The 17,565-nt window shown below is 30.0% G+C and overlaps 1 protein-coding gene across 2 annotated transcripts in view; it reads left to right on the top strand.

Annotated features, from left to right (window-relative positions):
• The window catches only part of LOC126739731 (trafficking protein particle complex subunit 12-like), a 32,520-nt gene that overhangs the window by 4,379 nt on the left and 10,576 nt on the right, over nt 1-17,565 (top strand). For both annotated transcript variants that reach the window (XM_050445528.1, XM_050445529.1), the window contains exons 2-5: nt 9,984-10,142; nt 13,307-13,461; nt 13,670-13,731; nt 13,821-13,963. In XM_050445528.1, coding sequence (XP_050301485.1) covers nt 9,984-10,142; nt 13,307-13,461; nt 13,670-13,731; nt 13,821-13,963 — 519 coding nt within the window. The remainder of the gene's footprint in view (nt 1-9,983; nt 10,143-13,306; nt 13,462-13,669; nt 13,732-13,820; nt 13,964-17,565) is intronic.

Raw genomic sequence — 17,565 nt, 5'->3', positions numbered from 1 at the left:
GCAGACTAAGAGGTCATCATAATTCGACGGATAATATTTTATATAAAATTGAAACATTTTCACAGTATTTCGATCATTAGAAAAGTTCGTGTTATAAAAAAAAGACGTTAAAGGCATGAACCAGCTTTTTTTTCTGCAGGGGGCCCACAACATCCGTACTACTCCAGGCCTCTATGGTCCTTAGTCCGACACTGGCTTTTAAATTAAATAGAAATTTTGGGTCATTCCACTTAACAAATTACAAAGTTTTATTATTACACTTTTTGTGTGCGCCATGTAGGATGACAAACATTTCTTTTACTTTACACACAATGTTTATCTAAAGACGAGACTACTATATTATGTATGGCGATGTCGATAACTTAATTTGTCTAGACAAAGAAATTGGTTTTAATAGTGTTTGCTCAAATAAAAACTCGCATCTTATAAAAAAATTATTTCTTTCGCATCGCGATAATCAATCATCATTAACACAATTTTTTTGTCAAAATGTATGCTAAAAAGTACGATGGTCTATAAATAAACTTTTATGCAAAGTGTGTGTTTTAGAAAAGTTGAAATTATATACAAAAATCCTTCATAAAATTTTATCCTTCTCTTGCATAGAAATTTTTCTTGCATCGAAAATTATATTTTCTTACAAAGGAACACTATAAAAAAATACCACATAGCTAGATATATGTATTTCGATTTGCTTACTATAATAATCTTCTTCTTCGTACGATAGGAGTTAGTTCTGTGTTTTTCTTTGCTGTTTAGTCCTAGGATGCTGACGTTCAACTTTCATACCATCATTTTGACAGTCTTCCGGGGAGTCTAGAGCTGTTGGGTTGGGTTGGGTTGGGTTGGGTTGGGTTGGTCTTGCTTCTACTACATACGTTTGCCTTACACATCACTTGCCTTAAACAGATTTTATGGATTCTAACTTTACTTCCTACGCTTTTCATAGGGGACTTTTGATGTTTGCCCTCTTAATTTGACGGTTAGATTCCTGCTGATCGTTATGTTTGCTTCGAGATATTTAAAGGTCATCACTTGTTTCTCATTCTGATTGTAAACGGCCAGTTTACATCTTCTGGGTTCTCTGTATAAAGTGAGTAATTGCCTACCACACTATTTTTACTTCTGAATTCCCTATTCGATATCCCCTCCCACTTTGTTTTTTTTCGATAATGATTTCGTCCATGGTGATGCTTGGGTGAGATCTATGAAGCTCATAAATATCGTTTTGTTGAATTTAATATATTTTTGCGGCTATTCGACCTAGTATGAATACGACATCAGTCTATACATCAGTCAATCTATTATGAATCCGTGGTGTTCTTCATATATTTTAGTGCTGCACTTCTTCTGCCAGTATTTTGCGAACAGCTTTGAAAGTCAACTTAAAAGGCTCTGTAGTTTTTGGTCTGCTTTTTCTCTTTTTTTTTTTGAAGATTGGAAGGGTTAGTGTTTTTCCAATTCTTTAGTAGTGATATCTGAATATATTCGTTAATTGCACTTTTCTGTTATTCCAGGCTCTTTTCTGCCCTTCATATAAGTCGTGTTCTATATCGGCAGAGAATTTTTTCCGAATAATGTCGTTTAATTGACTGGATTTCTGCGTTAACCGCGTTGCTGGCAGCTATATATCTTGTAGGTAATTGTGTTCGATCGTTATTGTAGATTGACAAGGGCTTTCTCTGCTACACGTAACACATTTGTTCGTAATATAATTAATGACATTTCACGTCAACATTAATCTATCGGAAATCTTCTGTTCCTAATAAATAACCTATAAAACAAAGATATTCTAAATACATTTTTAAAATGTCCCCGTAAAGGACAATTTATAATGTCTATAAAATAAGAAACTGCCGTTTCTGGACCAATTTTATGTCGTGGTTTTTCACATTCAGCAAGCATTTAAAAATAGGAATCAAAAATGTTTTCCCTTATCTTCGAGTGAGTTGAAATTATTAACAAATAAATTAAAAACAATTTTTTACAATTTTTATTTGCTAGTTTTAAAAAACTTTATCTAACTATTATTACTTCTACTTACTAAAAACTTTATCTAGCTGTTTTTAAATCAAAAAAATACTAAGTTTACATAAGAGTTTCAAAGAAAGACATTCAATAAATATTATGATCATCAAACAGACGTGTTGCATTATGTGGATAGATACTAATATCAATTAAACTAAAAAAAAAAACTATGAAATGAAAGTCAAATAAAATTACAACTGAATGTTTTTTGAATTACTAGTAATTAATTAGCTTACTACATAATTATCGATAATATAACTACGATAAAAAAAATGTTTCTGCTAACTTCACATCGAACATGAAAGTTTTAATAAGACATTGACGATAAAACTTCGATTCGATGAAAAGCTCTGAAAAAATTATTTTTTCTTTATCGGTTTTTGGCCAAAGTTTTTCCCCTCTCGCAGTTTAGGTGGTATGTATAAAATATATTCGCACCGACTTAAAATATTCGTACGAAATGTTAACTAGGGTATATGAGCCGACATCTTTTGGCTTATCAGCGAGAAAGCAGTTAAAAGTATGTTTGATGATATATTTATCTAGGCAGCGAAGATAATGATTTTTCCTCCTCCCTGCTTAGGTTCTATACAGGGTTTTAATAAAATATGTCGACAAACTTTGTAACCATGTTCAATTTACAGACGTAATGTTTATATAAACATGGGTCCCTCCCTAACGGCCTTGTTTGCTTGTGTTGAAGCCAATAATTTTTGGAACAATAAAATATTAAGGTATTGCCATGGCTTGCGCAGTCCCGTCACTTAAAACCTATCGAGCACTTTTGGGATATGTGGAAAAACCGTGTTTTAAATAAAAAATAGTGTCCCAGACAAGGCAAACAGTTGCTGAACTGTATGTAAGAGCAGTGGCTACAAAATGACAGTGACAACTTAATTAGTAGCATGCCAAACAGATCGTCGTTCTGCCATTAATAATAGAGGTATACATTCTCTTAACAAGGTCTTTTTCTATTTTACTAACTTTCGAATTTATCATATTTTACTTCTCTAAATTGTCATACATTATTCATCCCACCGTATTTCTTCTTTGGGTTCTCTGTTACTCAATAACTTTTTTCATATAATGTTTTGTAGAAGGGACAATCGATCTTTATTTCTCATAACATGCTCCAGGTATTTTAGTTTTCTTTTTTAATAATTTTAAAGGTATAAAAACCTTAGCGATCTAGATCTTTTTTCATTCTTCTTAGCACTTTTATGTTTGTAATGTGAGCTGTCCATATTATTCTGAGCATTCTCCTATATAGTGACATCTCAAATGCTTCCATATATTTAGTGGTGGCTTCTGTGAGTGTCCAGGATTCTTCAACATACAATAAAACAGAAAAGACATAGCGTCTTATTAAGTACCTTACTTTCATTTCAAAAGATATGTTGTGACTTTTGAAGATGGCACTCATTTGGCACTGTCCAATTGTGTATTTATAATCGTTCCAGGGTAGCAATATTGTAACATGTTCAATTTGAGTTCTGTCGACATATTAGTCATCTTCTTTTATATGTCTTTTAATTTAGATCATGAGTTTCGTTTTTTTTTACGTTAAAATTAAGACCATCTTGTTGCGCGATATAGTCCACTAACTTTTGCAGTATTTCCAAACTCTGTTCACCATGGCATCATCGGCGTATCGAATATTATTTATACGGCCATATCGTTTCAGGATATTGCTCATTTTATAATGTTGAATGTAATCAAATGCTTTTTCATAATCGATAAGACATGTATATACATCATAGTTGACGTTTTTGCATCTCTGAATTCAAAAGTCAACTCCAAAGAGTGCCTCTCTGGTTCCGACTACATTATTTATAAAACCAAATTGCTTTTCGAACATTTGCTCTTTGCATTTGTTCTACATTCTTCTGTTGATGATATACTATGATGAATTTTTGTGTTTTTGATAAATTAATATTCAGTTTATTCATTAATGATTCAGATGTATTTGACTTCATACATTTCTAAATAAGTTTCCAAATTTTTATTTAATTGTCTTTTAATACCTTTGTCCCCTATAAAAGAATATATAATTATAAACCAATTTAATAGGTATAATAATTTTTACCCTGTTCTTTTTATACATGATATTTTGATGTAACCAACATAATAACAGGTTAAATTTTTCAAACGTGCATTTGATTCAAAAATAGTTTTAATACCACGTACTGAGCAAATCCGATATGCAACCTGATATGTATAAAAAGGTAAAACGCGCTAATTAACACCCCACACACAACGTGCCCTTTTTTTAATGGCTATTGTCCATTGTGGTCGTGATAATTTTTCCCGATCTGGTATAATGCTAAAAGCAAACCTATATCACAGAATCAGCAATCTCTATCAATATTTTAGCTGACGCTGACAGGTTTGATTGATGCGGTCAGAGGCATAAAAACTGGCCTATAGCGATATAGTTTATTATTGATTTAGCTTTAAAATTGTTTATTGTAAAATAGTTGAAATAGATACAGTTGTCAATAATAAAATATAATATAATAATAATAGCATTAGAATTAATATTGTAAAGTTATAATGCATTTGTAGTTTTTCCGGCAAATGTTTATCAAATATTATAAGTTAACATCCTCCTCTACAAGTCTTTTGCAAAAATTAGAACCTTCCTATTTTCAATTTAATTAAAGCATATCTTTTGTACAGGGGTCCCAAATTCGAGGGTGACCATTGCGATCTCAGAAACCATAAAAAATATCAAATGGAAAACCAGTGTTATCAGATTAAGACCAACTTAATTTAACGTAATACTATCAGCCAAAAATCAATGTAATGTAAATTAAATGGATTATAAATGAAGACTAGCTGGTTTATTTTCTATATTATGGTGAATCTTATTTAAAATATACTATTTCCTGGTGGTATACTTTTACATATACCTTACTTCGTTTATTGTGTTTGTGAAGTCTAAATAAATTATTAATTATTAATTTTAAAGTAATTATTTTTTGTTGTCCATCAGCATTCAATAAAATGACTTTTTCTTCAATAAAAACTGGGTTAAGAATTTCCGATGGGCTATAACTAACTTGGCTAAACGCGTTTATTAAGATTTTTACGAGAAAAAATATACATCCCTACCATATATCCAGTATCCAGATTGCAAGATTACGTCTAAGGTATTAAATTAGGGTCTACAGGATTTACAGAAATTTTCAGAAAAAACCAAGAACTATTTATCTAGCTAAAAAGTTAATTGAAATAAAAAATTGTTTTACTAGATTTTAATGTGTTGTTTTAGTGACCCAGTTCAATTGTGTTAACTTTTAAGGGTAAAGTTTCATGTGAGGTCAATTAAAATCCAAGATATTTAAAACTTTTTTCTTTTAATGGCTGCCTCTATCTAGGCATTAAAAGAAAAAAAGTTTTAAATAGCTTGGATTTTAATTGATCTCACATCCAAGTTATTATAATTGGATTACAAATAAAATAAACTTAATATAGTTTGTCACCAAACGAATTTATTGTAAAAAACAATGTTCTTTTATCGCAGAAAATTAAACTTAAAAACCTAAACTGCTATATCAGCAACTGCCTCCACTGATTCAAAGAGATCCTTTTGTTCGTCCACATTCATTTTATAATTAGTTTTCTTGTTAATAAGTGCCTCTAAGACATTTTCACTCTAGCTTATAATCCAGAACAAAAATTTCCGACTAGAGTCCATAATGTCTAATTAATAGGGATGAGATGTCCTGCACTTTACGAGTTTTTGGTGGAACTTCAGTTTCTATTGACAAGGGATTTAAGAAATCCAGAGAAATTTTTTTGATAGACAGCTTTGCTCTAATTAGGACATATAACTTTGTTCTCCTCTTTTTAATATGGACCCTTTGGATATACTGAACTTAAATTGCCACTTAGCTAATGGGCTTAAAATTTCCTGAGATGCAGATTTCTTTTGATTGATAACTTGAACATCTTTAACCACTATAATAACTGTTTCGTGTTATTTAAATATATCCAGGTATCCTGTAGATAGGTCTACTATCTCTTGGATTTTTGTAATGGATTTTTTAATATCACCCGGTTCGGATGAATATACGAGTGTCAAACAGCAGGAAAAACAAGCTGTAGTTCTGCAGATAAAATTTCATTTACTCTTTTTCGATGTTGCATGGACTGATGCAAAAATATTTTCTCAAGTAAGTGAAGAATGAGAGTCTCCTGTGACTATGGTGAAGTTATACATACAGAGTTCTCTGCTGTATATATACCCTAATCTGGAATTTCGGACAGTATATTAAATTTTTTTTTGCAATAAAAACTTATGATTAGCAACAAATCTTTTTTCTCGCAATTTTGCAAAAAATTCTTTTGCTTTCAATTTGTGTATTCCTATGAAGTTCAATAATTGTATTGCTTTTTTCACTGGCATCATTTTTTTCTTTTCTTTCAAACATTTTGAATAAAGTGGAGATCTACACCCTATGTTAAAATAGGTAATAGCAAGCAATAAAGAAAGTAAAATAAGAAGAGGAGTTAATCACATAATATATACCAGTTGACATCGATGCGACTACAGCGCACCCTTCGCAGCCATTTGAACTATTTGAGAAATAAATATGAATAATAGATATTGCAGGTAATTACAATACCGACAGAGTAATGTCAAGAAAAACGCGGGATATTCGTATTCAATATAAGCGGGAGATTTAAATTTAAAGCGTCCAAGTACTACACATTCATGACCAATATATCTCGCAAGACATTAGAGTCCAGGAGAAGGTTATATTGAAAGAAAATATGTGCATATTAGAGCAAAATATGTTTTAAAATCTATGCGAGCATATTAAAAAGAAACGCAATTTTTCTCATCTCTATTTATGTTACATTTTCATATTTCTCACTGTCTATCATCTGACATTTCGCCTTATGAAAATATTGTACTACATTTTATATTGCTGCTCATCGGAATAGCAATATATAAACCTTCCAAAAAAGAAAACAGCAACCAACCTGTCAGCTGATAAAACTAAATAAGTGTGAGAAAAAAATCGATAGAAATTTCTGATTTACTTATATTTAAAATATGGTTAATAAAATCAGTTAAGGTTTTAATCAAGAGGGTTAAAATGTAGTTTCAAATGCACAGATTTGTCTAAATTGTAAACTTTCCCAAATAGCGATCTGATGCTGTATGCCTCATTTAGTTTGTCTATATGCTACATATATTTTAACGTTTTTTGGACGTCCAGGTGCGTACATAGCAATTTTTTCTATATATCTCAAATCATAAAATCTATATATATCAAATCAACATTTTTATGGTATTCTTTAGGTTAAACTAAAATATTTTAGTAATCGTTTTTAACGTATTTCTCTTACTTGGAAACTGTAGGGAAGTAAGTAAGACATTTTATATAAGTTATTTAGAGCTACGAGCTCTATAGTAAAATGGTGAAAGTAACCTAATAAAATGTTATAGGAGATGCACTCTACTTTATGTCTTACGTTTTATGAGAACATCTCATAGGACGTGTATTACTGGCCCATGTTATTACTCGTAGTGTTATCATAAAATATGAAGCACTTAACAGTATTAAGCATGCTTACCAGAATTTTAAAAATAACTAGATGTATGCCAAAAAAAATTAATAAGGTTCTTGTTGATGACTAGTTATTATTAGTATTTTAATTTAAATAAAGAGTTTGTCTCTTCCTTAACATAGTTTATAATAAATTAGCACTTTTGCCAATTTTCTTTCGACTATAGGATTTACTACTTGATAAAAATAGAAATATATTAGCCCTAACTATCTTCAGGAGCTAAGAAAATTTAAAATATTCATTATTAAACAATTCAAAATAATAAGTAAAGAATTTTATTGGAGCGGTAATACGCTGTTTAAAATTTATACCAAAGGACAATTTTTATTTTTCGTTATTGAATTTTCAAATAAAGAAAAACTATGCAAACTCTAAGCTAATCCAGATCTAATCCAAAAAATTTAATAATTTTTAAACATTGAATAAATGAATTAATTCACAGAATTTCCATAATTTTTAGTATAGATTTTGTTTTACCCTAAAAGCATAATTTCTATATAATAAGGCTCTTGTACTATTATTATTAAATAAACAAATAATTTAATTATTATAACAAAATATAAAAAGTACGAAGTCTGGGCTAGTGCTAATCAACTTAACCTAAGGATATTTATAGGAAGAAAAAATATACCATAAAGTCATAAAGATAAGAATTATGATAATATGAAAACCGTGAGATCAATAAAATTTGTTTTGAGTTAATAAGCAATCACAAATAAAAAAAGTACCTTTTTAAGTTATAAGAAGATTTTCTGTAACGTTAGAATACGTCAGCAATAAAAATGCACTTAAGCAAATTCGAAAGTTTATTATACACGAAAACAGCATTAAAAAGAAAACATCTGTGAAAAAAGGCTGAACGAAAACGAGGCACCGATAATTTATTTATACACCTTACATCGACGTCGTGCATATCTCCGCAAAAACTGCATTTTTCACGAAGGTAAGCAGGAAAGGAATTAACAAGCAATTCATGCACAAAGACAGCCAAATGATGAAAACAAAATTATCTACACACAACGATCCAGTCATATTCTTATAAATTAAAAATAAATGAACAGCACTTTTTTTAAGCTTTTGCAAATGATACAGAGCGATTTTATCTGATTCGCATAATTTCTTTCTTATATTGAACTAATTTAATATATTATTATAGAATTCTCCGTCGACAATATTTTCTTTTTTAATGTTTAATCTTTTACATTTGCAAGTTTGTTCACTACCACTATTATTATTATTAAAACTTTAACCAGAGAGACCTACCACTGAAAAGTGGTTACAAAAAACTCAATACAATAAATAAGGACCCCTACAGACAGCACTTGAAAAATACACGAATAAAAGGCGCTTCAAGAACTTCAGATCAGCGAGATATATTTTTCTAACCAGGTTTGAAACGTAATGAGAATTTTTATTTCGTATTTTTGTTGAATAAATAAAATTGCAATCCATGTGAATGTTTCTATGTCAGTAAATAATATTTCAAGCCGTGTGGTAAAATTCCCAAAATAAAATCTTACACTCAGAAATTGGAGAAATGTGGCAAAATTATGTTGTTCCTCTGCATTATGGTGATAGATTTAATTTTGAAAACGTTGAAAAATTAAAAGTAATAGACGCCATAAAAATTGATATTTAACCCAGTCTTAAATTACAATAAAATGATTCTCGTTTTCTGAAGAATATGGTAGCCGTTCCTTACTGTAAATTAAAAAGTAAATAAAGTCCACATATTTACTGTAGTTGTAACATAAGAAAATAATACTTTAATACTTAATTAAGTTCAATTCACTGAGAAGCCATCAGATTGTTGAATTCGTATCAGAATTAGGTTGTATTTGCCTGACCTGCGCTTTGCCATTATTCCGATAGATTGAGCAAGTGGATTTAATTGAATGACTCCGGTCTTGCCCTATGATTTGATTGTTAACAAGTTTGAGTAGTGGGCATAACTACATAACAAAAATGACATTACATACCGTTTCAAGCAGGGTAGTCTTGAATGGGCATCTTAGCTTGAAATAATGACAAACAATTATTGTAAATAGTAATGATAGCTACTATGAAAAATGAGATTATAAGATATTTCACGTAGTGACTAGAAAAAATCGATCAGGACAAAAGATATTTAGTAAGCAGAGAAACAAAAGAAAGCACGATTCACCCAAATTATCTAAATAAATAATAAATAATAAATATAATAAATTATTGATTGAAAGTTTAAGACATGTAAGCAATTCCACTATTTATAATAATCGACAACTCTATTAATTCAAAGAAGCACTAATAAATTTAGTCCAATAGTAACAAAAGCTCAAATACAAATCTTAACAATAAAAATAAATATTGTTTATACTTTTTCTTCTTTTTAGAGTACCTTAGTTCCACGCAGTACCTCAGTCGGTGACACAGATGCGCATCACAAGGACGCATGGATCCCTATGGAGAAAACAAGGCAGGTACTGGTAGCGAACGCAACTGCTCCCCCTGGAACGTACAATCCAGATATAGAGATGCTTACTATGCCTGGAGTAAGTAGGAATTATACAAAACTTATTAAGATATAAAAAGAAAATATCGGACTAAAGGTTTCGATAGCATTAGATCCATGAAATCATTTGAATTGGTTCAAGCATCAGCCTCTCCTGATATAAAAATGTCTCCTTTGAGCATTCATTTTCGATGTTCATTGGCAATTGATAGTCGGCATTTTGTGTCGTGTATGCAAGTCACCGTATCATAAGAGAATATTGATGATATTATTACCCGAGTTGAAGGCAATTTTGAATTTATATTTTCTGGTAATTCCTAGGAAAGTTCCTTTATATATATGTATGTACATACATCAAAATGGTCTAAGCGATCAAAATATAATAAATAGTAAAACATCGAAAATCCCTATATTACGTAAGTAACAAAATTTAAAGCAAAGTTAATAGAAAAGAATAAGTCTTTGTTAATAGACTGTATTACATCCCCTGTGATTAATAATAGCTTGAAATCTGTTGGCAGGCTTTTAATTAAATTGTCAATGTCGATTTACTCAATTTTTAGCTGTTGCTCTTGAATACAGTTCAGTAACTGTTCCCTTGTCTAGAACACTATTCCTTGAAATACTGTTAATTTCTGGTTAAATTATCTATTTTCTTTTTTAGGTCTTTATCATTATTGCCAATGGTGATTGCCTTCTGTAAAGTTTATATAATTCCAACTTTTGTTGCAGAAAATTGATAAATTCTCTGTTTATATAATATTGGTTGACGTCCAGTGATGAAAGTCCTTCCATAACAATTGTTTTTTTACTTTACTTTTAAGAACCTAATCAATTACGCCTAAAACAATACAATATTTCTAAATAAAATTCGTAATTTTAACCAGATACCTTATACATGCGAGCAAATCAATAGAAAAATAGGATTTCATCATTTTGAGAATTAGTTTGTACTTCAGCAGATTATCAATAGGCTAATACGTAAAATAAATTCAGAGGGTTCGCGTTTTAACTAAGCCATCATTATGTATTTATTTAATCTACTTAGAGAAAAATAATATCGATTATTAAATTAATACTTTTCCTACACAGGCATTTTTAAAGCATTAATAAAATGTTATAAAAAATTAATTCGGTGACGTGTCGTCGTCGCTTCAATAAGCAAATGATAGTGGGGAGATACAGCATTATTTTTGAAACAACTAGTAGTCACATAAAAAATAACTACTTATATTAAATGACAGGAGCTTCAGGGCGCCTTTCATATATGTATATATCTTTTATAATTTACAAAATAAATGCTTTTAATGTTAACATATAATAATATATTTTCTAGGCTTTTTCATATACTTATGAGATATTGATAAAGAGAAATTTCTATTATTGGTATATTGAAAAAAGATTAAAATGATTCTATTTAATAGAATAGTACAAGAACCTTTAGTTTATATTGTGCTTTCTAAAGTTAATAATCCTGGTATAAAAATATTGCTTGCTAAAATCAATATATTTTCGAAAAATTGAGACTTTTAAAGTGAAAAAAGCATATACTATGAATAGAAAATTTTTCAAAATATTTTTAGGTTGTGTTGACGGAAAATCTATAAACTAAAACAAAATTAATATACTAAAAAGTTTAAACGTAAAACAAACCACAAATACATGTAAATATATATTCTTTATTCAAGATACTGATAAGACCTTGCAATATACTCAGTAGACACGGAGGCTCATAATGAAGTACGATAGAAATTCGTTATGAGCAAGTTTTTTTCGCAAGAATATCCAGTATTTGTTCACCTTCTTCTTTCAGTTCAGTTCTTCTCCAGTCGTCGTAGGCAAATACGTCTTCAATCTCCGTAAAATAAAAAATTACTGTTTACTTGAAACTACTGTGACTGGTAGACAGACCCCTGAGGGGAAATGTCATTTAGCACGTTTTCACATTTTAAAATCAGATTTTATTTCTTCAATAGTTACTGTAAATTCATTTGTCCATACATAGAGATAGTCTTGTCCAATTTAACCTTTTCACATTTTGCTATGATAACATTTTGTATTTTGGAAAACAGATCTCGTTGTTTTAAGAATTTCGATCAAATTCAAGCTCTTCAAAGTAGTTGTCGAATGATAAAATGTAGATTGATCGCCTATAATACTCTTTAGGATTTCCAGCAAAGTCGTGCAGATTTTTTTCTGACGTTCTTCTTGTCCAGGAATGGTGAGGACGGTATAAATAGATTCAGCAATGTATGTAGCTGATTCGAAAATTTCTCGGAATGTTTCGTCTGCTTTGGTACACATGTCCTTTATTTCATCATGGACATTATGTCAAAACCTAGAATCTTTCCTCTTCAGCTCAGTTGAGTTTCATTTTCAGTGTACGTTTCTTCAATTGCCACCAAGTGAACATCGTTCTCTTTTAAAAGATCTCCATCTTTTTTCAATTGGATTTCAGAAGAAATCCTTTATTGACTTTGTAATCCTTTGTTGTGCATGAGATTCTCTGGCCAGGAGATCTAAAGCTAATCTGAAGATTGTCAGGTTCTTATGTTGGATTTAGCGTTACTCAGGATGCTTTCCGTGGAGAACGAACTAACTTTACACCTCCAAGAATTAATCAATAATAAGCATGTAAGAACAGAATAAATAAAAGACTTGACTTTCTCTTTCTGCAATAAATAAGACGCTAATACAACCAATGGATATTCATAATTTACGTCGGGCCAACTTTGACCGATTTTTTTCCCTACTAAAACTAGAAAAACTTCTTGGGTCTGGGTCGACCTTGCTTGGTTTTCCGATGTACCCGTTGGATAAGTAGGAAGGATATAGAGATATTAATTTGTCGAGAAAAATTTTATAGACGTCAAATAAATATCCCAATAAATTCAGACAAATTTGAAAATGACAGTAACAGGAGAATGAAATGCGATAAACATGAAGGAATTTTTTTCTATCTGTACATGCATCAACCGATTTTAGACTCATCCATCATGAGACAATGAACCTTACAAAATTGCTCCAATCAGTAATAAAAAAGTGAAATGTGTATCGATAAATATATTTTTTTTAAATCAATATTTTTATCCTTGAAATAGATTCTCGTGTGTAGTCGATAAAACTAACCGTGGATGGTACAATTGAGTGTGGGCGAATTAATTAAGCAATTTTATTTAAAAATATTTTTTAAATTTATTTCAGGTTCTATTGGATGAAGATGTAGAAGACGAAATAGGAGAACCTACGATAGTCTGTTGCAGAGAAGCAAAAGCTGGATGCAACAAAGGAAAATTAACACCCAGTTCCAGTACAAACGAAAGAAGACTTAGAGATTTGGTAAAAATAGGAGCTTACGGGTAATTATGTCATTTAACTCCTATCGCTTTTTTCCCTTTTTTAAGACACGAAGTTGTTAAAACAAATATCGATAATTATACTAATAGTCACGCATCAGTTACAATTTATAAGCAGTTAGATACAGTTTTTTTCTTTTATAATTAAACTCACGATAAAAAAAATTATTATCCCTAGCCGCTTGTAAATTGTAAAGAATTTTTTTTATAGGGCAGCAATAAATCATACTGCCATGATGTTGTCATTTTATGGACAAGGTCGAGGGCGACAAGGTAATGCTAATCGTTAGTTGAGATCATGATATCTAGTCTTTAATATAGTTATTAATTGCTTAAGTAAAGAAAAGCTTTTCCGTCTCTAGGTCATCGCACAACCCATTCTCCACAATCCCTTCAGCTGTGGTATACCAGATTGGCTCTGTTGGTAAAAACCAAGTCATTTGCTGTTGCTCAAGCTGAAGCCCAACCTTTTAGTCAGCTGGAAAAACCAGACGTATTTTACCAGGTATATATATTACCAAGCAAACATAATTGTATAAGGTAATGACTTTTTTTTCTTATATCCGGTGTCGAACATTTTGTTTTGAATAATAAATGTTTCTTTTTTATTCGACCTTAGAGAGATTCAATACATTATTTACAAGGGTGTCACTATTAATCGCATTTAGTATACATCGTTTACTATCATAGCCCAGATTTATTATTATAATCTAAATAAATCATACTTAAATTCTCTTTGCATAAAACTCATTAATAGAACATGCAAATGCTAATATAAACCTTGTTTACATTTACAGAAAAATGCATACAACTTATTAACATGGTGGTTCTGGTAGTTTTTTCTCATATTAATTTGTTTTTTTAATTTATAATTATTTTAAAAGCCTAACACGAATATATATATATAATTTCATACTGCCACTGAACTGCAAACGTAATAGCGTTGATTGAATATTTGGGAAGATACGCAACCTTATGGGCTAAAACGTGACCGCAAATATGCGTGAAAAATAGATGGCGATTCTCTCCAGTATGCGCGAAAATAATTTCGTCCGTCGCTTCTCATTAGTAATCGGCCGATCATCCGAGTCGTGTGGGAGAGTTTTTGCACAGGTTCGTGTTTGCCGTATTGCAATTTGGTAGTTGTTAAAAATTTTTCTTGGTTATCATAATCACAAATAGATAGATATATGTAAATGTGTTTAGTTTGTGAGACGATGGCTTCTTTAGGCAAAATTAATCAGTGTGCGTATATTAATTAAGACTTTGATTTATAACAACCTAATATGGGAATCTCAAAATCTTATTAGAAAATCTTTAAAAAAATCTAATTATAAACCTCACAGAAAATTATCTATTTTATCTACAAAAATCAATCCGAACTCTTAAAAATACTGTCTCTTCATGTCTATGAGAGCCATTTTCTCTTTTTCTTTTTTTTACTTTAAGAAAATTTTAAATCAATATATTATGTTTATGGTCTTTAGTGTTTTAAGTATTTTCAATAATTGTTTTCATGATGAAATTCATTCATGAAAAAGATAAAAATAAAGCCTAAAAAGCCTTTAAAGTTATTGAGAAACTGGTTATAGTACGAATGGTAGCTTTCCTAATTAAAAAAAATAACATATTAAATGAATGTCGAGTAATGTTTTCATTCCTGGAGAGATTATATTTGAGCTTGAAGAAGGTCACTTTGCTGCAGCGGTATTCTGCGACTTCTCTAAACACTTTGACTGTGTCAACCATGGAATATTGCTCGGTAAGCTTTCTAGATATGGGTTTAGGGGAGTTGCTCTAGAATGGTTAAAATTTTGTTTTGTTTGTCTGAACTTTGTGTAGTAAGCAGGGTTCGTTTCTCGGTCCTATTTTATTTCTATTGTATATAAATGACCTGGGGTCTCTCCAGATAAGAGGATTCTTCACTATTTTTGCAGATGACACCACTATCTTATGGACAATAATAAAAGCACATTAACCTAGAACAATTTCTAAAGATTTATTAATGATTAAACAGTGGTTTGATGCTAATTTGATGTCTTTAAACATAGATAAAACTAAATTGTTAAGTTTTTATGCTCAGAGCAGTTCATGATTCACAACAAAGAATTGGAAGTGAATAATTTTAACAGATTTCTTGGAATTGTTATCGATCATAAACCTAAGTTTTATGGAGATATGTCAGGAGGCAAAAACTGGCTAGACGATGTTATGCTGTTAGAATGGTTTTAAATGAACTGAGATTGATATTTTTTTTGTCGAAAGTTGGAACTTACTTTCATACAAAAATACCTACAGTATGGAATAACATTTTGGAGTTGCATTAGTAAACGGCTTTTTGACTCGATGTTTGTTTTTAAAAAACAAGCCATTAAATATATGTGTCATAAATCTCCACAGGACATGCAGACCCCTATTTAAAGATACTTTCCTTGTGTTGCTTGTTTATTGTTGAGTCTGCTTGACTAATATACAAAAAATATAAATTGTATCTTCAAAATAATGGCTTCTTAAAACATTATAATATCAGAAAAAAATCCAATATTCCAATGCCCATCCCGAAAAGTGAACTAAGAATTCTCTTATTTACTTGAGCATAAAAATTTTTAATCATTTTCCAAATGTCATAAAAGTCTCCTCGCTTTAAAAAGTCCTTAACAAAACTTCTTAAAAGCAAATATTTTTATAGCATTAGAATTTTTTGAAGATAGTTAGGAATAGGCCAATAGTATATAATTAGTTTTTAGTAAAGATGTAAAGGTTAGAATTTGTGATGTTACTCTAAAAAAATTTTAAGTCGTCTTGCTTTGAAATTGAAAATACATTTTGTGTTTATACTAGTATGTTGAACCCACTATTGTGTATTGTTTTTAAATTATGTGTTAGTAATATGTCGATTAATGTGCCTATTTTATATCATAAAAGTACCATGTCAACAAGTAGGTACCATGTATTTATGAATAAAGTATGTTTTGAATTTTTTGAAATTCGAAATTGTATTTAAAAGAGAGAGAGGTATATAATATTTAATAGGGATGATTCCAACTACTAGCTAGAAATTACCTCGTTGATAAAGTAATTAAAAGGGTTATTCAAAACTGCAAGTGGCCAACATGGCGTCGACAAGAAGAAACAAAGTTGATTATGACTTTCTAAAGAAGGAACGTCGTATTTAAAAGTTAAAGATGTTAACTTGTAAATGAGAGAAAGTGTTTACAACAATGTATAAATGATTTTATTTTATATTTTCAAATAACGCCAGAAAAAAATAAAAAAACCATTTTGCCAAATTTCACCTTTTTCCTGAATATTAGGAAGTATTTGGCATTTTTCCAATTTTTAGATTGCATTTATTCAATCATTGCATTTATATTGCGCAACTTTCGCCTAATTAAACCATTTACTGCTCATCCTTATTTTGGACATCCTGTATAATCGCGATGAGACCCTTCATACTGTTAAACAAAATATTTGTTTTTTTTCTTATTAACTTTTTCTAGTTTTAAGAATTAGTAATTAAGTGTTTGCCTGTATTGCAAATTAAAATGTGGCCTATTTTCTATATTTTATAGTGTTGTTACACCCTTATTCAAAACCTTTTAAATTTTGCGATTTTATTTTTATATTAATTTCAGTTAAAGGTATCTATTTTTCAATATTTTTGTCCAAAAAAAGTGTACTTCACAGATCTCACTACCCTACACAGTTTTTGAGATATTGGCTGGTTTCACAAACCCGTATTGTCAAAAATCACATTACGGGCTACTTTTTGCAATAAATTATTCACTCTAAAAAACTATAGTATCGTATATAGATATTAAATCTTTAGTTATTTAATTTACTCTTTATATTTACGTGAAACCTACCTATATCATCACCTTTATTTAATATTTTTGTTAATTTTCTAATTAATAAATAAAAGCTTATTGAATTTTTCTTTTGTTTTTATTTATTTATTTTTGTCTCAAAAAAGGATTTTGGTAAGTAATTTATTATTTGTTAATAAAATTTAAGTTGTAAGAGATAGCACCTTCCAATACATTACTTGACCACCACATTTATCTAGTTATTTATGCGAGATCACAGCGCATTTAAATATCGGCAATA

Source organism: Anthonomus grandis, chromosome 8 (assembly GCF_022605725.1).
Source record: "Anthonomus grandis grandis chromosome 8, icAntGran1.3, whole genome shotgun sequence".
Lineage (NCBI taxonomy): Eukaryota > Metazoa > Arthropoda > Insecta > Coleoptera > Curculionidae > Anthonomus > Anthonomus grandis.
This window is presented reverse-complemented; position numbering and strand designations above follow the sequence as displayed.